Source organism: Odontesthes bonariensis, chromosome 24 (genome assembly GCF_027942865.1).
Source record: "Odontesthes bonariensis isolate fOdoBon6 chromosome 24, fOdoBon6.hap1, whole genome shotgun sequence".
Classification (NCBI taxonomy): Eukaryota; Metazoa; Chordata; class Actinopteri; order Atheriniformes; family Atherinopsidae; genus Odontesthes; species Odontesthes bonariensis.
The window spans coordinates 17374931-17396420 of NC_134529.1; the positions used below are offsets into that span (position 1 = coordinate 17374931).

Consider the following 21490-nt stretch of genomic DNA (forward strand, 5'->3'; position numbering starts at 1 on the left):
TATAAATATTTTTTCTTATGCCTGGCCCTAATACTCTTCCGTACAAATGTGTTACAAAGGCTTAAAATGAGGTACGTGCCACCTCAGATGAACAACAACACATGGCATATTACACTGTGTTGTTATTTATTTGACAGAAAGCAAGCCACAAGGCTGAAGCAGTGAGTAAAAAAAAAAAAAAACATTCACGGCAGAAAAAAGTTTGGGCGTCAACTCCTTCGTCCGAGCGCTGCGTCACCAGAAGGCAGTCCCTTTGAGTTTGCTTTTGCTTTCTGTTTCCTGGAAACGGTGAGTACAAATGTTTACATGGACAGACGCATATATCTATAATTATATTTCCGAATTTGCTGAGATCATTTACAGCTAACTAACCCACGCTGCTGTCGCACTACTGACACCCCGTTTTTCAGGTAAATTAACCGAAGTAAAGTGCGCTTTGGTCAGTTCAGGAACCCCTGCCCTCCCCTTTTTGCTGTCTCACGCCGACCTGTTCATGAAGATTTGTCGTCGACTTTTGAACATTTTCAATCCGGACAAAAGGGAAGACAGAAGAGATAAAAATGCATGCTAAACCCGCGTCATAACTCCGTTGTTTTCTTGCCCTCCGTTTCCGTCTCTGCAGGTGACATCATGTCTGTTTTACTGAGGGAAATACAACAGATTAATAGAGAGGCTGCCTCTGTACTGGAGAGTAAGTGGCTTTTATTTTAGATGCATAGTGCCTAAACTAGTTCAAATAAACTGATATATTGCTTGAATTAACCGCCATGTTCCTTCAGAGGCAGACCTTCGCACTGACTCGGAGATCCAGTCACTGACTCGGGATGAGCTGCACGAGCTGTTTCCTACGGTTAAGAACTTCAAGCTTAGAAGGACAATCTTTAGGATAATACACAAAGAGGTAGGGCTGAGTGGGAAGGTATCTAATCGGAGTGATTTGGAACCTCCAGATTTATATTTATTGTTTGACTTATTTTGTTTGTTTTAGAAACCAGTTGAAGAACTCCTCAGAAAACTGAAACAGTTAATCCCAAATGAAAATCTCAGGGGTAAGTAGAGGCTTGATGGCAGTTTAACTTTTTTTTTTTTAAATATATACATATTGAGGCACACTCAATATAATTGTTCTTATTTTGGCTCTGATATTGGTGTTTGGCTACACTTAGGTGTTTTTGAGCATCATGCAGAGGCTAACTCACTTCTCTCCATCCAGGAGCCCTTACCTACAACGGGGTCCTGGTTGACGACCTCCAAATCCTGAGGGACATGAAGGATCAAGTGAATCATGTGCAGAGTTTTCTTGAAGCTCATATCAACGTCCTGGAGAGCAGCAGCAAAGCTCAGCCAGACCAGGAACCTTACACAGGTCATAATGACAGCGTTTTATTTCATTTAAAAGCATACTTCAGTTTGCAGTGAGCAGATTTCCCACAGCTGATGAGATGCTAATATGCAATCACAGGGGATGTTTGTCCTGGGTGTCTGGGGCTGGATCTCACGTCCAGAGAAATATCTTAAAACGGGATGTGTTCCAATTATGCATTGAACTCCAGAAACAGTCATTTTACCTTCATTTATCAGGCGCTTTTAACCAAAGCAGGGATCCATACCCAGCTTGTCTTTCTCACACAACCAAGGCACGCTTTTACAAATGGTCAGTGCTATGTAACGGACTGTCTGGAACAGGAAAATTCTCACGGAACAGCGGAGGAGCATGAAAATAAGCAGCAAATAACTAAACAGCTCACCATTAATAGGTATAAAAATGGCAGGATACGTCTACACATGAAGTGAGCAAAGCTGAGCAAACGCCAGACGATGACCTATCGGAGCAGACCTCTTTATAAAGAAAATTTATTTTAAGGTGCACATAAATGAACTCAATATGTGTTTCAATTGCAACCTTTTTAGGAAGAGAAGATAACAGGACGAGCAAAGGAGATGAAGGGTCCAACAGAGCGATGACACGCCAAAAGAGCCAGGCAGGAAAAGAAGAAAATGGTATCGTATAGATAAGGCACAGAGTTAACAATTTGTCACAGTTCAGATAAGTTGTTGCACAATATGAGCAGCAACTCTGAGACACAAGGTGGTTGACTTTAAAACTTGACAGTCTTAGCAACATACAGTTCAGCATACGACTGTCATCAAAGTCGGGGCTCTAATTTCTTCTTAATGTTTTAATGCTGCTGGTAAGAATACAAATAACAAAGCTGAGGAAAAATGCAGGTTGTATTGATTTTCTTTGCATCACACATTGTAAAAAATAACAAAACGTTCGTTGCGAAACATCATTTTTCTTCTCTTAGATACCTTAAAAATTATATAATTCCAGAGATCGCTGGGCTGGGTTGCACCGCCGGGGGTTTCTCCCGGTGTAACAGTACCAGTACAATGTGTATACAATGTAACAGTACAATGTGTATTTTTAGTGTTGTGTTGATACGTAGATTTATAAATGCATAGGCTATCTTTTAGTGTTTTTCACCCCCATGTTCATGCCGTTGATTGACACGTTGAGTTACAGAAATCAAACCAAACGTGACAAGGTTAAGGGCTCAAGATGTGTTGAGTGCGGCTGTTGGAATGTTCTGGGACCTAGGTAATTCATGTTGAGTTTATTCATTGCAGGTTGTGTGACCCTGCATATGTTTTACTTTGATTTGTTTTTTTCTACAATTTTGAATGACTAGGCTTATTATGCTGCTGTGTCCAACATGTTTTTCTCGTCAGGTGCCTCAGCCTCCTCAGCCTCCTTTGGTTGGAAACAATCCACCAAAAGAAAAGCTGCAGACAGCCCACAGCAAGCTCATGGTATATCTCACTTTCTTTCCTTTTGCAGTCTCCTGACAACAGATTTTTTGCATGTTTCTTCATGTGTTCGTATCATTAGAATACTGTTTACTTTAAAAAGGATTTATAACTCACATTTGCCTCTTATGAGATTTAATAGTTAGGCAATTAGTTCGGTTCACAAAGTACTTTTTGCTGTAAGTTTCTGTTATTTATTTATTTATTTCACAGAAACACTGAAGTACAAGATGGTTGTCAGCGGCAAAACTTTTGGCGCCCATCTTCAGCTACTGGACAAAATACAGAATTCCCTTCAGTTTCACTCGGTCAAACTGGAAGAGACCCAGAACAGCGAGGATTACCAGATCGTTATTGTCTTCTGTCCTATAGTGTCACGTTCCACGACGGATGTCAACGAAGCCATGAGGGAAGTTAAAGGTGAGAGAAAGACTTTTTCTGACCATCTATGCTGAGGAGAAATATCACTCGTCTCCAATCAGACTTTTCAACATTAACATTTTTAAGTTTGGGAATATGGTAGATATAGATTCTTTCTCATGCTCCCTTTCTTTCTATTTCCACAGGTGAAAAGCCTGTCATTCTGGTCTTGATGCATCACTCTCATGAAGCCAAACCCACTACCTCTAGGAAGGCATGGGATGGTAACCATATTTTGTTGCATGTTGATGTTTTCTACCATGACACAAAGCATGGATTATTAAATTGCAGCCAAAATGAAGACGCTGCATCTGCGATAGGGAAAGAATTAATGAAGCACTGTAGTCGTGCTTTTCAAGATGCCAATGAAAATTCCATGAACATGGGGGGGGGGCATTATCAACTGACATGATTATAATTCGAGCCATAGAGATTGAGTTTGGGGAAAGTATAAACTTATTCAAACAAGCTTATTTGCCTCTGGTTTCTATGGAGAACTGAAACCACCATGTGCAGGAGTGAATACAAATGTGTATAAAAGGATAAATAAATTAACATGGCAGTGAATGAATAGGATTATTAAAACAAAGCTAAATGAATGCAGATGAAAATGAAAATCAGAAAGGTCAGTTTAACACTCTAATTAGTTGCATTTATTTGCATATTAATGTTTTTATTGAGCTCTCTATGTATTTTTGTTTATTTCTAATTATGACTGTTTCAGTCCTCCTCTTTATGTTTGATCTTGTGCACCACGGTGCTGGGGAAGACTCCATTAAGGATTGGAGTTGCAAAGGAGTGTACCATGGTTTCTGGTCGTTATTTAGATGAAAAGAAATTGAAGTTAAAATTAAATTTCTAGTGATTTGTTTTTATGTGTGTTGCCACAAACGTGAAACAACTCTGTACCATTTATGATGTACAACTGAGTACTTTCAAAACAAATAAATAAACCAGTTCTGAATAATCTGAATCTGCTGGGAAACAACAGTAATTGCTGTCTCTTGTCTAACTAATCCTGTTTTATTTGAGCTGTATTAGTAATAGTATTTTATATGCTTTTATTCAGTACAGTGTTGGCAGTATTTGGTAGACCAGGCTTTGCTTTTTCATTCGCTAAGTGCACTGGACTTTTATTTTTTCAAAGTATATATTGCTTTGAAAAGTCAAACCGGAACCTAGATAGTGTTTACAGTTGTTACTTCCGGTTGCTTGCCACCGATTAGCGCGATACTAACATTTTATTTGTTTGTCACTAGACTGTTCTGTCAAATATCACCGCCAGCGTACTTTTTAAGTGGACGACATAATGACAAGTTATCGAAAGGCGTCATCCTGGCTAGTTTTTCTAATTAGCAGCACAACTCCTTAGCGACAGTTAGCTAGTAGCCGTTCAGCTACAGATTTTGTGCGGAATGGCAGCTTGATTCATTTCAACAGGTGTTTGCTTAAGGTGAGCAAAGCCAGTGACTTGAAGTTTCTCATTCGTATGTCCTGAAAAGACCTGTGCGCCAATGGTTTTGCCCCTCTTTAAGGGTTAGTTTGCCGTAGTTAGCTGGGGTATCTCTCCTCGACAGCTGCTAACACCACTTTTTGCGTGACCTAAAATTCACCACGTTTGTCTGTCATGATCTTTGGCCGCGTGCTGCTGAGGCTCGGGTTGCAGTGTTCAAAAACTGTTTGTTTACAGAGGATAAATGCCGTGAATGAGCTGCCTGTTCGGAAGCTGTGCTCTACCAATCGCACTCCAAAAGTCAGCGCGTCCACACCGTCTGCGCACCGGTTGGGACTCCAGGTAATCATCATCATCATCATCATCAACTTTATTCCAGACTCAGGGTCCATCTTCAAAAATCAAAACACAGTACACAGACAATACACAAAGACAAACAGAAACACACTTATAAAAGACACTTGTACCAGTGTTTCCACATATATGACTGGTATCGCACCGCACTAAGCGCAGGATTTGACAGTAGCATAATAATTTGATTCCATGAACCATCCAATCTACAGATAAAACTATACATTAAAATCCTCAACAATGCATGGAATGTGTTAACCCCTACACCACAAAACAATTCACTTGCACTGCTCCACCTGGGCTTCTTAAGCAGAATGCGCAGCCCATCATTATATGCGACTTGGAGTTTCTGCAGGCTACCCTTTTTATACTTAGCCCACAGGGGGGCAGTATACAGGGGGGTGCAGTATGCCTTGAACAGGCTAATTTTAACACTATCAGTGCACCAGTGAAACTTTCTTACCAGCATGTTAGCTTGTGCATATAACATGCGGCGCTGCCTGAAGATGTCATCATCATCACACATTTGATCGGTAATTATATGTCCCAAATACTTTGTTTTGTTATTTACAGGTAAAGCCTGCCCCGCCAAATAAAAAGAAGGAAAAGTGAGATCCTTGTCCCCCTTACTTTTACATATAAGCACAACAGTTTTCTTGCAGTTGTATTTAACATCAAAAGTCAAACCATAATTGGAACAAACATGTAGCATTTCTTGCAGCCCAGTACTGCTGGGGGAGAAGATGGCTAGATCATCGGCATACATGAGATGGTTTAGCAGTGCATTCCCAACCATGCATCCTGTCCTACAGGCCCTCAGTTGCTCAGACAGGTCATTCATATAAATATTAAAAAGAGCGGGAGAGAGTAATCCACCCTGTCTGACCCCATTTCCCACCCCAAATGGTGTAGAGAGCACCTCCCCCCATTTGACCTGCATGGTCTGGTTGGCATACCAGTATGACAGGATCCTAATTATACTGTTGGGGACACCCCTCTTTCTGAGTTTTAAAAACAATTTAAAATGATTAATTCTGTCAAATGCCTTAGACGCATCAATAAAACAAATTAAAATGGAGGAATTCTGTGTTCTGTACATCTCCACCATCTCCTTAAGAGCAAAAATACATTGATCAGTGCCATGCTTCGGCTTAAAGCCAAACTGATTATCTGTAGTGCTTATAGAGTTATCAAGTCTATCAAGCAAAATTCTTTCCAGGACCTTGGATAACACACTGGCTAGTGCAATAGGCCTATAGTTATCCAAGCTCCCCACCTTGCCCGCCTTGTCCTTAATAACAGGCACCAGTGTAACAGACAACATAGTATGAGGCAAAATACCATGAATCATGAGCCCTGTAAAGCATATTGCTAGAAGAATTGCAGCTCTCGGGCTAGCAAGCTTGAGGTGCTCAGCAGTGATCATATCCTGACCACTAGCTTTGTTATCAGCTAGCTGTGTGATAGCGTGCTGGACCTCCCTACATGTAATTCCCACAGTGTCACTATTAGCAATATTGTCAACCATGTATACATCACTTTTAACACAGTTAAATAGTTCAGAGTAGTGTTGCTTCCACAACTCCGCTATATTGCTGGCCCCAGACACCCCTTCAATGGAACATGGCAGTGGTGTATTGACCCGGTTTATATTCTTCACCTCCTTCCAGAAACCATTGACGTCTTTACCAAGAAGTTTGTCAGCCATAGCGTCTGCTCTCATTGCTTGCTCATGCTTACTGATATATCGAATTGCATATTTATACCTCGCATTAGTATACTTTTTGTGGTCCAAGGCCGGCCCGTGTCTGGGCCTACCTGCTAGAACCCAGGCCTTGTATGCATTTTTGGCTTCTGCATGAAATGCACTCACATACTTATTCCACCCTGGCTTACTGTTCTGTCTTTTATTAGAACAAGTAAAGAAAGGCCTACTGGCTTCATACAGTGCTCTAGTAATGGAATTATACATACTACACAAGTCTTCTCTATGTGAGCTATCATTACAGTTTACATTAGAACACAGGATTGCATACCTGGATAAGAATGTGTGCTTTAAAAAAATATCAGTTTTCTCAGAGTATAAAAACACATCTTCTCTTGTGAGCTTAGTCCAGTCCAGCCTAGCATGAGAAACACTGTTCGCTTCTTGTGACAACTCTGGGAGATTATCACAGTCCAGTACCATAACCAGAGGGATATGATCAGCCATTGTAACCTCATACACAATCTCCATAGATGTTATTGCAGTATGTGCATCAGCCGTGCTTATGCAGTGGTCAAGCCATGATGTTGAATGCCAGGCCTCACTAATGTAGGAATAACTTCCTGCAGGAAGGAGTTCATGGCTGGATATTACAAGATTATTGTCATTACAAAATTGCCTTATATGCTTGGCAAATAGGGAGCCTTGATGAAATGTAATGTAATGTAATGAAATCGGTGCGTTCAGCTTAAGAAAAGCTCGATCGGTCAGTTAAAATATGTTAACGGATTATATACGCGACCCCTTTTTATAGGCTACAACACAGCCCTGTGTCTGTCTGCTAACAGTAAGTGACATGCAGCCAGCCAGCTTCGCCTATAGAAGAGAAACCAATGTGGTTGTTTCGGATGATGAAGATGACGACGAGGAAGGTGGTGGTGAAAAAGAGGGGGAGATCACCTCAGGCCAGGTGGATGCACTCGGTATGGAGGTCCATGAAGGCACCGCAGACACTGGAGTGTCCTGTGAGTAGAGGTGATCTCAGATAATGATGGTGTCTGTCATTATACATTTAACAGCCGAGCTCTTTTCTTGGCTGTCCTGAAAAAAAACAACAACTTTATTTTGTGTTGCTATTTGTGTAGCTGTTATTTTAACAGCTTTTACTGTAATGCAGAGCTCTGTTACCACAGGATCTGTTATATACGGAGGTCACACTTAAGCCAATTAAACACCTTTTGCTCTTTGGATGTCCTATAAAGTATAGTGCAATTGATTATAGTGTAAAACATTTTGCATCACAACATCTGTGTAGGATGTAGTATTGGTACGTCATCTGCTGAATGAGTTGAGACTGATTTATTGGGAAAATAACCAAACAGAAATGTGTGGTGGTTGGAACTGTCGCTTGCAGCAAGAAGGTTCCCGGCTCAGATCTCAGCTGGGGCCTTTCTGGGTGGAGTTTGCATGTTCTCCGGGTACTCCAGCTTCCTCCGACCATCAGAAAAACATGCAAGTCAGGTTGATTGGTGATTCTAATGGACCATAGGAGTGAGCATGAGCGTGCATGGTTGTCTGTCCCTGTTTTGGCGCTGTGACAGGCTGGCAACCTGTCCAAGGTGTACGCCGCCTCTCGCCAGATGGCAGCTGAGATCAGTGCAGAAAGTTTATTGTGCTCTTGAGCCAGTCTGTTCCTTGGATGCATGTGTATGAAAATTAAATGAAACAATACTTTATTTACAACGAAGGGAAATGACGTGTTTGAGTACGTTGTTTTTGCTATACCCATGTTCATTCATATACGTTGTGCTTGTTTTTCGCTGATTCTCAGCAGCTTCCAAAGGATTGAATGAGAAAACATCAAAGAGGAAAATGAGGAGGGAGAGGAGGAAGTTGATGAGGAAAAAGCTCAAGTCAGCTGATTCCTCTGCCAATTTGATGTCTGAACTTCCATTTGCACTGACCAGCCCCACCTCGTGGAAAGAGCTCGGATGTATGTACGCTTTTACTACTACTTTATGATGAGTATTTGTTCTCTCTTTTTTTATACCCAGAGGGCGGCTTAAGAGTACCACCTTTGATTTGCTGCCCGACAAAGTTTAGCTCTAGCCTTGTTGCCTTCTCACTAATTTCATGTTCGGTGAATTGATGTTTTTAAATCTATTTGTCTGTTCTGCGAAGTCCCAAACCCAGAGTCGGCGGAGAAAAAGAGGAAGAGGAAGAGAGGAGACAACGGAGGCCAAGTGGACAGTGAAGAGGATGCAGACCAGAAGAAAAAAAAGAGGGAGAGCCAGAGACCAAACTACTTTGTCTCCATCCCCATCACTAACACTCAGGTGGGTTACTGCTGGGCTGTGCGCTAACTGAAGAACACAACCTTTGGAAGTAAGGATTTATTGTCATCTCTGTATTTCTTAAGCATCACAGTGAGAGTGAAGGAAGCATGTCTATTCTGACCCGCTTGATTTTTCTTTTTTCTTTTATTACAGCTGCTCTTTAGTTTTGTGATTTATTTATTTATTTTTTCATTCAAATCAATTCTTCGTCCAGTGGTTAATCAGTGCCACCACTTTCTGTTCGTAAGACTCAGTAACTGATTATTGTTGAGCCTTTCTGTTCGTGGGGTCTTTCTGTTGAAAATGCCTCAAGGTTCTCTCCCTCTGATGAGATATGTGTTGGATGTGGAGATTTTTAGTTTGCCTTAGTGTATACTAGCAGCAAATCTCTCGCAAGAGAAAGAGATAATTTAATTCTTATTGATTTTTGCCCCCCAAAAAAAAGAAGCCTCTGAACGGATGCTGCTTTAGACCAACCATTTATGCCTTTTGAGCATCTCTGGAGAACTTGGCAGTTTTGATGTAATGTGTGTCTGAGTGAGGAGATTCTCTTGATTACTGCTGCCTGTAAACTGAATGCAAATTTGTCCAGATAAAGTCATCTATGACTGAAGTCCAAGAGGCAATTCTTCAGCAGGAGCCACGGTTTGCCAGAGCCATGATCCCTGTCCCAACCCTTCACATCACACTTCTAGTCACTCATCTTGCCCACCAGGAGCAAGTAGACCAGTAAGTCCAGTTCACATGAAATCTGCACACAAAAACTGAACCCTTGACCCCCGCAATCAGGGGATTTGATTGTTATTCAAACACAATCTGCCATGGAATTACACAAGATGAAACGGGGTACAAAGTAGTGATTGGAAGAGTATGAGGCTAAGTTACAATATACTGCTGAGTAAAACAGGAATATAGGCTTATTATAACAGAAAGTCATGACAGTGCTATAATGAGTAGCGGTGTCACTGTTCAGAGACTGAAGCAAACATCCTCAGTGTCGTGCCGTGTTTCTGCATTCTTGTATTGCAGCCGCAGCGCTCGCCACAGCTTATTATGTGAATAATAGTGGCGTTGTTGGGATGTTAAAGAGAAGAGATGGTGTACGAGTCAGGTGAAATGCAACCTCAGGATATAACCGCACTCACACAGGGATTATGCGATGCCATGGCAGAGAGATGAAGGGATAAAGGACGCTGAATAGCTTGCTGTGGCATTTTCAGGTGCCTTCGTCTCTGACTGCAGATAAAAAAAAAAAAACAAGCAAAAATGTTAAGATGAAATGGTAAAAAATGTTCTTTTGCCCGTGATTTTTTTATTGCCTTTATTGTTCTCCCAGGATATTAAACTCAGTCATTGTCGATGCTGAGGTTCAATCAAACGGAGAATTTTCTAATCGGTGCGTTCTCACATTCCCGTTCTCTCTCGAGGAACTCTGCTCAGTCCATGTGAAGCTGTCCACTGTCACAACAAACTCTTGCAGTCTAGTTGCATTTGGAACAAATTGGACAAATTCAAGTCTATACTCCCCATATCGAGCGCTCAATCTAAATAATGGCTCCGGAGCACGTATGTTATGTGATGATAGTCCTCCGTAATCTGAAACGAGAAGATTTTATCTTTAGTGATAACTACATTCTCTCATTATGCAATGTGTCAGGGAGGGTGAGAGGATTAAGTCAGGAATTGGCGTGTGTGTGTGTGAGTGCGCGCTGTGCATATTCATGTGTAAATATCCTTTTCCAGGGCGGCAGACGTGCTGGCTCAGGTCAGACCGTCAGTGGCTGAGTTGCTGGGTGGGCGGGACCTGGTGCTGCCCTTCTCAGGGATCAGTCATTTCAGGAAGGAGGTGGTGTTTGTTGGACTGGCCATCGGACAGCACAGACACACACTGGACAGCCTGGCAGGTTAGTTGCTCCACCTCTTTCAATTCGGTGCGTGGGATGTATTGAATTCGTTTTTTTTTTTTTGTGATTGCCTTCTGGGCATCACTTTACTGCAATATAAAGTGCTTTATTGAGAGTATTATTGAGAGCTTTATTGCAGTAGTTGGTTTGTTAAGCCCTCTGAAGTTGGGGTCAGATGACGAGTCTTGCAGCTGGTTGGAGTGTTTCTTAACGTTACTTTGTAGTGTCAGTGAGTGCTTATCGTCTCGGGGGCTTTTCTACTGGAGGTTAGGGTACGTGGATGTGTTAAGGTATGTAATTTATAGAATATATTGGGATTCTTAAGTTGACTTTGTTTACACTCATTAAAAAAAAATGGTTCGACTAACTTGGTTTTTGTGATGGAGTGACCTGGGAATGTGAATGTGCGTGTTTGCATGCGTGTACGTGGTGTGTGTCCGTCTTCTTAAGTCAGCACCACGTGTGGAACAGTGTGCAAAAGCATCAGCTGTGTGTTTTTGTGTTGTACCTGCGGCAACTACATTAAGCCACATTCCTAAGAGGATTCCCACGCCACTGCTCTGTGGCTCTGACACCGACACACACGTACACAGTTAATCAGTTCACACTAGGGTAATAATACTGCCCATTTCCACTCTAACATGTCAGTTAGATATATTGATTTCTTAAAGTAGGTTCATGCATGTGTGTACAAGTGGGGAAATACCACAAAACAGTTTTTTACAGTTTTCTTATCCACATAACTATCTCCATGATTACTTCTGTTATCAGAGTTTAAACGATGTTTTAATTTCACCCCTTTCTATTGGAAAGACCTCAACAAAACATATTTTTTGTAAATACACAATATATACGTGTGTGTATATACATCTATATATAGATGTATGTATCAGAATAACTTTTGTGAATTAAAAGATAATCGAACATGATCACATATCCATGCATAATGTAATTCATATATAACACCAGTCAGACTATTTGACCCCATTTATATTGCATTGTTGACAAAGTTTAGAGAAGCAGTGCTTCAGTTTGTTCGTTAACTATAAAGAAAGTATAACCTTGTATCACTTTTGCTACACACTTTAGAGTGCAGCAGCATGTAGAGTCTTGATATTAGAACAACAAGCAAAGATCCCAGTTCAGGACAGTTGAGTTTCCACCTGGACGTCACAAAAAGTTGGATCCTCTTGAACAGTTCTTCTTGAGTCTTTCTAACATGATAAATGACTTTCCAGGAATAAAAAAAAAAAAAATGGCGACTGCAACAAACAAGGGAAGGAGAAGACAGGAAGTCGGACCTTCTTGTCATCTTGTCTGCTCTCTCCACCGCTGTTATTGATTATATACTAACCTTTCTGTCCCTGTAGAGTTCCTCTTCTAAAAATACCTCTGGAGCTCTCCACTAAACCTCATCAGCTGGTGTTTGCATCTTGCCCTGTGTATATCTGTCCTTGCTGGTTGTCTGTTTATACCCCAGTTCATTTAGTCTGTAAAGTCTTTAAAAGGGGACTTGAGGTAATTCAGTGGAGGAACCAGAGGTCTATGTGCTACATATGGTTCATTTGGATTTAAATCCATGTTATGTGCGCCTGCATTAGGTCAAGACACCGTTTGTTTTGATTAGTGAAGCTGTTGATATAAAGGCATATTCAGCTGTTTTGTTCTAAAGGGATAGTTCGGGATATTTGACATGAATCTGTATGGCATCACCATAACCAGTGTCGTGCATTCAAACTGACTTACCCCCGACAGTGTCCTGTGAGCCGAGTTCTTGTCCAGTGTTGGTCAAGGCGAAAGTAGTCCGGCTTGTTTGCTGGGGTCAAGAAATTAGCGCGTTTTTCTTCCCAAAACAGTACGTGTGCTAAAGAGTGATTTATTTCATCACAAAAACCGAAGCCGGCAAAAGTCACTCCTCGTTATCACTTGGGCCCTACTGTCTCTCGTTGTGTATCAGTGCGCACGTCATTCTGACCGCGAGCTGTGCGCACGAGTCGATTCACTTTGTTTACTGCTCGGGAAGATGTCTGACTACGAGAGCGACGAGGAACATATTGACTTCCGTTCAGAGCCAAGGGGGTATCTTTATGAACCCGTTTATACTGAGGAGGAAGTTCGCCAAATGGACTTAGATCGGGCAGAAAGAGAGAGGGTGGATAGAGAAGTGATGGAAACAGAAGCTGGAGCCACTGCTGGAGCTGCGATACCCAGGGTGGCCGACAAATCCTGGTGCACTTGTTTGAAGTGCGAAGTAATGCAGACAGAGGTGGAATGTTACTGCTGCCACGAGTGGGATTTAGTTATGCCGCAGATACAAAACCTTTCCATAGATGAGGATGTCGGCGGGACAGCTGCTGCCTGCATCACAAATAACGGTGACTTCCCTGCACTCCTGAATGCAGGCGTCTTGAGAACTTTTTTCCATGTTCCCAAGATCAACTGGAAGAGGCGTCCCAGACCAGCTGGACCCGATGGCCAGTTGTCTGCAGAGTAAGTGTTAAGCACTGCCAAAGAACAGAAAGACTCGTGCGCACAGCTCGTGGTCAGAATGACGTGCGCACTGATACACAACGAGAGACAGTAGGGCCCAAGTGATAACAAGGAGTGACTTTTGCCGGCTTCGGTTTTTGTGATGAAATAAATCACTCTTTAGCACACGTACTGTTTTGGGAAGAAAAACGCGCTAATTTCTTGACCCCAGCAAACAAGCCGGACTACTTTCGCCTTGACCAACACTGGACAAGAACTCGGCTCACAGGACACTGTCGGGGGTAAGTCAGTTTGAATGCACGACACTGGTTATGGTGATGCCATACAGATTCATGTCAAATATCCCGAACTATCCCTTTAATTTCATGTCTTTTACATGTGTTAAAATGCACTATTAGTTTTAATTTTGGTGCTTGCTCATACTATATGAGGGGAAACTCAAACTAAAAGGTTGTGTGCGTGTGCTGCAGAGCTGCTGAGGAGCCGTTTTGAGGAGCAGGGTCTTCTGCAAGGAGACGGCCGTGGCTTTGAGCCCCACCTCACCATGATGAAGCTGTCCAGAGCATCGAAGCTACGATCTCAGGTACACGCATGCACATGAGCAGGCTGAGTGAAACTGGGCTATTAAAAGGCCTGCGCGTACTGTGTGTTCCAGCGAGTGAAATAGATATCTCTAATTTCTCTAAAGGAATAAAAAACTTGAATAGATGAGAGGGTTGAAGAGGCCCTTCACGGGTTCATTTTTATGAATATCAAGTGTTTTTTTTGATTGCTTTACTCATTATAATTGCTTCAAATTTGCTACTCTTTCTTGTTTTTGCGAGCCATCCCAGTTCACTGACTTCAGAACTGCGAGAATATTCCTTTTAAATATTATTTCATAATGGTCCCTCCTGCCTCCTTGTGGCTGTAAAATCCAATTGTTTGTTGCCAAATTATTGCTCCTGTTACATTTATCAGTTGCAATAACTGACGTGCCTCAGTACTTTAGAGGATAACTGAGGATATATTAATTTATATTCCATGATCTAAGGCTGAAGGCCAGCCACAGATAAAGAAGAAGTTTCCCAAGAGAAAAGAAAGGTGTCTGAGGAGGGGTAGAGATGAAGAGGTGGAATAAATGAGCAGAAATGAAATAAAGATGTAAATAAGATGGTTAAGGAATTAGAGGGTGAAAAATGATGCAGACGGGGGGTTATCTGCATGGGAGAGACGGAGGAAGGATGGCATCTATCTTTTCCTTCTGACAGATTGAACCTCATCCTTCCTGGCGCCTGCCAGGTTGTGTCCTTGTCTTCCTCCACACTTTGTATATATTTTTGTGTTCATTGAAAGGGTGTGTGTGCGTGTGTGTGTGTGTGTGTGTGTGTGTGTGTGTGTGTGTGTGTGTGTGTGTGTGTGTGTGTGTGTGTGTGTGTGTGTGTGTGTAAAAACTGTGGTGTACTCAACAACAAAACAAACTTTCCTTTTGTCTCTGTCAGGGTTTAAAGCGTGTGGACCCGGCCCTTTACTCCAACTATACCAACAGGTAGGTGCTTGTTATCAATAAGTTGAGTAGAATATGAACTCAACTGTTTGCTGAATGGAAATAGTTTAGAGGGGCTGTGAGTCGTTGTAGATGTGCTTTGGAAAATGAAAATTGTTTCTCATTTTGGTTTTAAAGCTCAGTGCATGTGTGTGAATAGCAGGTGTCTTTTGAGCTGTTATAGAGGTCTCGATGTTGTGCAGTTTATGTTAGTGTGTAGCCAGATGTTCCTCTTACAGTAATATGCGAAAGCTTCTTGCACCACCCCTCATTTCTTCTTATTTTGTTTCCAAGGAGCCCGACTTTCTTATAAATCTTTATAGTGGTCTTGAGCAATAGTTTTTCAGGCTTGGACACTGGCTGCTTTTTTAGTCATGATCAGTCCAGTCCTTTTCCCCCGACCATTGTCTGAGGGATGTGGTTTGTTTGTGTGTTTGTGCCTCTTAACACTGACCGATGTCAGTATCAGATAATTCAAGTATTAAAAAAAAAAGGCATCAAACTTAATGAATGAACCAGCGTTGTTAACCTTACTGTTAAAAGCCTGTTGCAAACACATAGTTTGTTCCCATTTTTCTTTAGTTGCATATCTGAATGATGACGTTTGACAGATAAAAGATTGTGTTTTTGCGTCAACAAGGTGATTCCCAAAAAGCTATTGGCCAAGAACTTGTCATATATCAGCGTGGTGTAAAGTTTGTGCTTAAAATTTGGAGGAAACTGGAAAAGTGGAGGACAAAAGAAGAAGTTTCAGTTCTAAAAATGATCTATCCGCAAGTGATGTCCAAAGCTCAGGCAGACCAGGAACCTGACAGAGGTTGTTTTATTGTAATTTACAGATTTCACGCGGTAAATGTTCCTGGTTGTTTCTCAAAAGAACTCTCACGTGTCCACCTCCGACATGTGGATGCTGTTCTTCTTACAGCGTCAGCAGGAAGCTTTCAGACCCTTAATTTCACGCCTCGATTCTTTTTTTTTATCTTTCAGAATCATTTTAACTAATTTACAAAAGGTTTTTGGAGTGTAGATTTACTGAAAATATCTCATTTATATTTGCATTCAGACCTCCACTGAGTGCCTGGTTAAGGCACCTTTGAGAGTTGGAAACAAATGACTCTTTTTAAGGGAAACGTTTGTTTGATTGTGTTCTCTTAAAATGTTTGTTGATTAGTCAGAAATGAACAAGCGATAATCTGTCATTCACCCTCTTAATTACTGACCAAATCAGTAACTGCTGCAAGTTTCGAACTTCGTCTTTGGCTGTAGCCACCAAAGGAAGTGGCCTATTTAAAACGATGAGACATTCGGAAGAACGTAAATGTGATTTACAAATGGAGCACCTCGACACATTTGGTAGCAAATACAGCCTCAGCTCGTTTTAGACTTAATCCTACGAGCCTGGTGAAGCACTCCTTTGGAAGTCTTTCACATTCTCCTTGATTAAACGTTCAGTCTTCTTGAGGCTGTATTCTTTTTCCTGAGTTTTTCCAGGAAAAAACGTCCGTTTCGCACCTGAAGTAAATTCAGTACAATTACAGAGATCCCAATACAGTACTTTAATTGTGAGCTGCAGCCATTTTGTTGCTTAATGCTGTAGTAAGTGATTGAAAATAACAATATTTCAAATGATATATATGATATTGGCGACTGTGACTTGGCTGTACTTAAAAAAAATATATATATACTGTATATATTTTTAAAAATTTCTGTAATACAAAGATCACATTACGGATTTTCAAAAATGTTCGATATCTCACAAATTCAAACAAATGCAATTTCCTAAAAAGATACATAATCTGAAAATTTGTAAAGCCTCCTGTACATGCATAAAGTTTAAGGTTCACTGACTCCATCCAATGTTTCCGCTGCCATAATCCACAAATGTAAGTCGCTCAAACACTATCTCATCCTCTCCCTAGCTATGAAAGCTTCTAACCACCTCGAGCACCGAGCATGTACGATTCAGCGCCTGCATCCACCTGATATCACATGAATGAGGTCCTGTCCTTCATTATGTAGTCACACAGTCCAAAGCTCTGGAAGAAGCTGTTTACTGAATGTTCAGAATAATATATCACAGACGCACACCACATGGTTGCAGGGTAAATATCCTGCCCTGATTGCTTCTAATCTCATCTTTTTCCAGCTTCTTGTTTAGTAATATCCACCCCCCCGTTGGTTAAAGGACAGGGACAGGCAAATCAGGTTGTCAAAAAGGATTCTTACAAAGCTGCAGGACCAGCTGGGCAGATAAAAAAGTGTCCAAAAAGTGTGAGAATTACATAAGCAGGAGATGATTACTGGAAAGCAATAGTTTAAGTACAGAGAGAAATTGATAAGTAAAACTGTGGCAAACTGTGACACCACCATGTCATTGGACCCACAGATGTTTTGCCAGGCGCGAGCACCTCAGCCCTCTGCGCTCCGGTGGAGCCCCACAACATCCCAGCTGATATCCATCCATACGGAGCTCAAGGTACATCTCACTTTTTTAAAAATGTTTGCGAAGCACAACTCTGAGCTTGATTTACACTTTGCTCTTTTATTACATGGAAGAGTTTGTGAATGTCAATGTCTATATCGATGTAACAAAATTGTAAGTTGCAGTGTCCATGTAGAGATTCCATCAAAATAAAGCACTTCAACCCCCCTCCCCCCCCTTCTGTTGCCTCAGTGATGTACCAGATGGTTGTCAGTGGTAGAACCTTTGATGCCCATCTTCAGTTGATGGCCAAGGTCCAGGCACAAGTTCAGGACCAGGTCCAGTTCATTTCATGCAGTGAGGATGGCCAGATCATTATTGTCTTCTGCCAAATAAGTTCACGCGCTGGGACAGAAATCAATACAGCCATCACTAGTTTAAAAGGTAAGAGAGGGACCTTTTTTTTAGCCCACTTTTCAGTTCATTTGTTCGGTTTTTATTTTGAGTTGCAGTCCTGTGTGCTTGAGATTGTCAACATTAAATAACCAACATTCTTTTGATTTACAGTTGTTTTAGAGATATCCACTAGATATCGCTACTTCTTGTACACTGAACCCTCCAGCTCAAAGTTCTCCACCCCGACCGTCTCACGCTCCCTCTTTTCATTTGCTCTCCACAGGGGATGTCCCTGTCATTCTGGTGCTGATGCACCACACGCACCAGGTCAAGCACGCAGCAGTGAGAACATGGTCCGACTACTCGAATGTCGTGTTGGACGTCAGTGTTTTCTACCACGAGACAGCCCGTGGATTACTGAGGTGTCAAGAAAATACCGTGGCCGTCTCTCAGATACTAAGCAAATTACTGGAGTACAGTATTCCGAGAAGTAAATGGGATGTGAATGGTGATTATCAGAGGACCGGGAGAATTTCTGGAGACAGAGGCTCTCATATTGACAGTGGTGGCAGTGAGTTGGGTTTCAGGTTGTTTAGCGGGAGCAGCAGCAGCAGCAGCAGCAGCAGCAGTGATAGTGAAAGTAAAAGTATTTGGGAGGGTGGGGAGTAGAAGTGGGGACAGAAGAGAAACTGCCGTTACTTTTTTCAATTATGTGATATAGACATTAATAACTTCATTTAACTTAATATCAGATCTTTTCTGCTTGCTGATGTAATGCTTTTTAGTTAACATTTCAAATATGGTATCAAGCTTTATATATGTATATATATCCTTCTATTGGTTTTACTTAACAAAAAACCAAATAATTATGGCATGAATCAAGTAAATCACACAATGCCGTTTAACCATGTGCAATTTTATTTAGAAATGTAAATAATAAAACATATTCTTGATCCTGATATCCATCTTCTTTGCCTTTTAATGCTCAACTTTTGATGGAATTTTTTTTCTGTTAACATCTAATCATGTTGTTGCAGACCAGTGACCAAAAAGGAGGTGTGCGTAATTTCTGATTGAGTTAACAAAAATAATGAAAATACACTGCGCTCGACTTGTGTGTCAAGCAGAGGCGTCAAGTAACGAAGTACAAATACTTCGTTACTGTACTTAAGTACACTTTTTAGGTATCTGTACTTTACTCCAGTACTTATTTTTCTGCCTACTTCTGACTTCTACGTTGAGCAAAGAAAAAACACGCACATCCGTCTCAAAAAAAAAAGTTATGGGTGCAGGACTAGCAAAGTAACATGAAAACTGAAAATAAAGTCCGCACACCAATCTCCCGTTTCTCAATTTAATGTGACGTTTCGGGCAGCCTGCCCTTCCTCAGACATTACAAACGCATAAAAAACCACTGTTTAAATACCCATGATCCCATAGGTGGTTCAACCCCCACCCAGGTGATCCCCATTGATGTTAATCACCTGGGAAAAGTGACGTGTGCAACATAAAACCACATAGTGAATGTCCAATATTTACAATATATGCAATATGTACAATGAAATATGAAAAATGAAAACTGGTCAGAGAAAAAAAATAGGTCAGAGAAAAAATACAAGGAAGTATGACCATCAGAGAAGAGCTCCAGATCTTGTCTAATCATTAACATTGCCCAAATGATGGGAATAGACAATAGCAAAGTCCCAGTTCTAGGAGACATTGAATAAATATACAGATAAAAATACAGAGCATCCCACATTACAATATGACAAAAAACAAAAAACATTACAAAAAAGGTCTCAAGTCAAATTCTTCGTTCAGTCCCTTTGGGGACAGCGTGTCCAACGTATAGATCCAGTACGCCTCTCTCTTTAGCAAAAGAGTGTTGATATCGCCACCTCGGCTGGGGGGTCTGATACGTTCAATGCCTGTATAGCGCAGGGAAGCTACAGTGTGTGATGCTTGTGTGAAATGTAAAGCAACAGGACTTTTAACGTCATGGTTGCGGATCGTGGACCTATGTTCCGCAATCCGGGTTTTGAGTGGCCTAGTTGTTTTGCCAATATAGGCTAGCCCACAGGGGCATCTCAACATGTAAATGACATTGTTCGTGTTACAGGTGATTGTGCCACGGATCTTATATTCTTTGCCTGTGCGTGGATGGTTGAAAGACTTAGTTTTATGTGTGAAGTTGCATTGAATACAGTTATTGCACTTGTAGTTCCCGCTCGGTGTCTGACGTAGAAAATGCTGTGTGTGTGGTGGGTGGTGGGCTCTCACTAGCATGTTTCTCAGGTTCGGTGGACGTTTAAACACAACTCTAGGAGCTGATGTAAAGACTGACCAGTTTTCATTTTTCATATTTCATTGTACATATTGCATATATTGTAAATATTGGACATTCACTATGTGGTTTTATGTTGCACACGTCACTTTTCCCAGGTGATTAACATCAATGGGGATCACCTGGGTGGGGGTTGAACCACCTATGGGATCATGGGTATTTAAACAGTGGTTTTTTATGTGTTTGTAATGTCTGAGGAAGGGCAGGCTGCCCGAAACGTCACATTAAATTGAGAAACGGGAGATTGGTGTGCGGACTTTATTTTCAGTTTTCATCATACTTCTGACTTCTACTCATTACATTTTCACACAAGTATCTGTACTTTCTATTCCTTACATTTTCAAAACAAACAGCCTCGTTACTTTTTTTTTTTAACTCTTGGCTTCAGTTTAATGTTTATGTATTTCACGTTATGTGCGCCATCCACACCTAGTGAGAATGAGTGTAATTGGATGAATCATATAACGCAAACACTCATCGGTTAGGCTATTCGTCAAATTTGTGCTGACACGCAAGGAAATCGTCATTCGTCAGAAGCAAGCAGGTGTTCTACAAACTGCAAACGCGAAGCTGCGCGAAGTGTCTAACATAATCTTAGTGTGTATGCAAAATTGTTGCACTCTCCTACTCCGTGCCATTTTCAGACTGTTTTAGGTGCTCTGTATGTAGTGATAAAGAGCTCATTTTCGTTTCAGTTTTTGTCTTGACTGTCAGCTATGACAAAGGGGGGAACGTGCGTGTCTATATTTTTTTTCTTTGAATTTTTCAGGAAGTAAGACTTTTTTTTTGTTTTTTTGATGGGACGAACATGAATACCTCACGACCTACCTCTTGAATACTACCTCACGTGTAATTGAATTCCAATAAAGTTTGAGAAAGAACATGCTCATTGAGTGACTTTGTCTTTGACAGTAGGCTAATGGTTTTATGATTGCTGTCTTGGGCCACATGTAGAACTAATGAGTTTTCAAATTAAGCTTGCAATTCATATAGTGGCATCTACCTTTTTGTGTGTGGGTTTTTTTTTTTTTATTTAAAGGTTACTTTATACTTTTATATTTTAAGTAGGTTTTGGAGCACATACTTTTTCACTTTTACTTGAGTAAAGAGGTCAAGTTGATACTTCAACTTTTACCAGAGTGTTTTTAAACTGCAGTATCTATACTTCTACTTAAGTAACTAATGTGTGTACTTTTGACACCACTGGTGTCAAGTTGAGCTCATGGTTACTGTTGTTGGATCAGTTGGTTGTGCGTTCGTGAGAAAGAAAACACTCCCTCTCGAAATGTCGAGAATAAAGTCCACATGACACGTCGACTTTAATCTCGACAGG

At 41.2% G+C, this 21490-nt stretch overlaps 2 protein-coding genes across 9 annotated transcripts in view; both read left to right on the forward strand.

Moving 5' to 3' along the window:
• Positions 1-207: 207 nt before the first annotated feature.
• LOC142375435 (uncharacterized) lies at positions 208-4225 on the forward strand. Of its 4 annotated transcripts, none has more exons than XM_075459447.1 (10): positions 208-288; positions 623-691; positions 780-901; positions 989-1049; positions 1214-1366; positions 1912-2001; positions 2522-2602; positions 2734-2814; positions 3025-3231; positions 3378-4225. In XM_075459447.1, the coding sequence occupies exons 2-10, from the start codon at positions 631-633 to the stop codon at positions 3641-3643; spliced, it is 1122 nt and encodes a 373-aa protein (XP_075315562.1). In that variant the 5' UTR covers positions 208-288; positions 623-630; the 3' UTR covers positions 3644-4225. The 4 variants fall into 4 exon arrangements, with proteins under 4 accessions (XP_075315562.1, XP_075315564.1, XP_075315565.1 ...); XM_075459449.1 differs by having other exon boundaries at positions 2528-2602; XM_075459448.1 differs by lacking the exon at positions 208-288 and adding an exon at positions 303-410.
• Positions 4226-4424: 199 nt separating this feature from the next.
• Positions 4425-21490, forward strand: part of akap7 (A-kinase anchoring protein 7) — a 70259-nt gene continuing 53193 nt past the window's right edge. The window contains exons 1-11 of one of the 5 annotated variants that reach the window (XR_012769025.1): positions 4425-5026; positions 7555-7765; positions 8572-8733; positions 8922-9076; positions 9669-9805; positions 10820-10980; positions 13941-14053; positions 14952-14998; positions 17382-17471; positions 17670-17861; positions 18097-18766. Coding sequence is in view for 4 of the 5 variants with exons in the window: in XM_075459843.1 (XP_075315958.1) it covers positions 4859-5026; positions 7555-7765; positions 8572-8733; positions 8922-9076; positions 9669-9805; positions 10820-10980; positions 13941-14053 (1107 nt within the window). In the remaining variant the exon portion in view is untranslated. Of the gene's footprint in view, positions 5027-7554; positions 7766-8571; positions 8734-8921; positions 9077-9668; positions 9806-10819; positions 10981-13940; positions 14054-14951; positions 14999-17381; positions 17472-17669; positions 17862-18096; positions 18767-21490 lie in introns of those variants that run through there. The other 4 variants (XM_075459849.1, XM_075459850.1, XM_075459843.1 and 1 more) reach the window with 4 other exon arrangements.

Bases quoted from the DNA above. Each gene is read 5' to 3' on its own strand.
- LOC142375435 (XM_075459447.1), top strand. From the start codon at position 631: ATGTCTGTTTTACTGAGGGAAATACAACAGATTAATAGAGAGGCTGCC. The intron at 692-779 runs GTAAGTGGCTTT...ATGTTCCTTCAG, and splicing joins GGCTGCCTCTGTACTGGAGA to AGGCAGACCTTCGCACTGAC. The intron at 2,815-3,024 runs GTATATCTCACT...TTTATTTCACAG, and splicing joins CAGCCCACAGCAAGCTCATG to AAACACTGAAGTACAAGATG.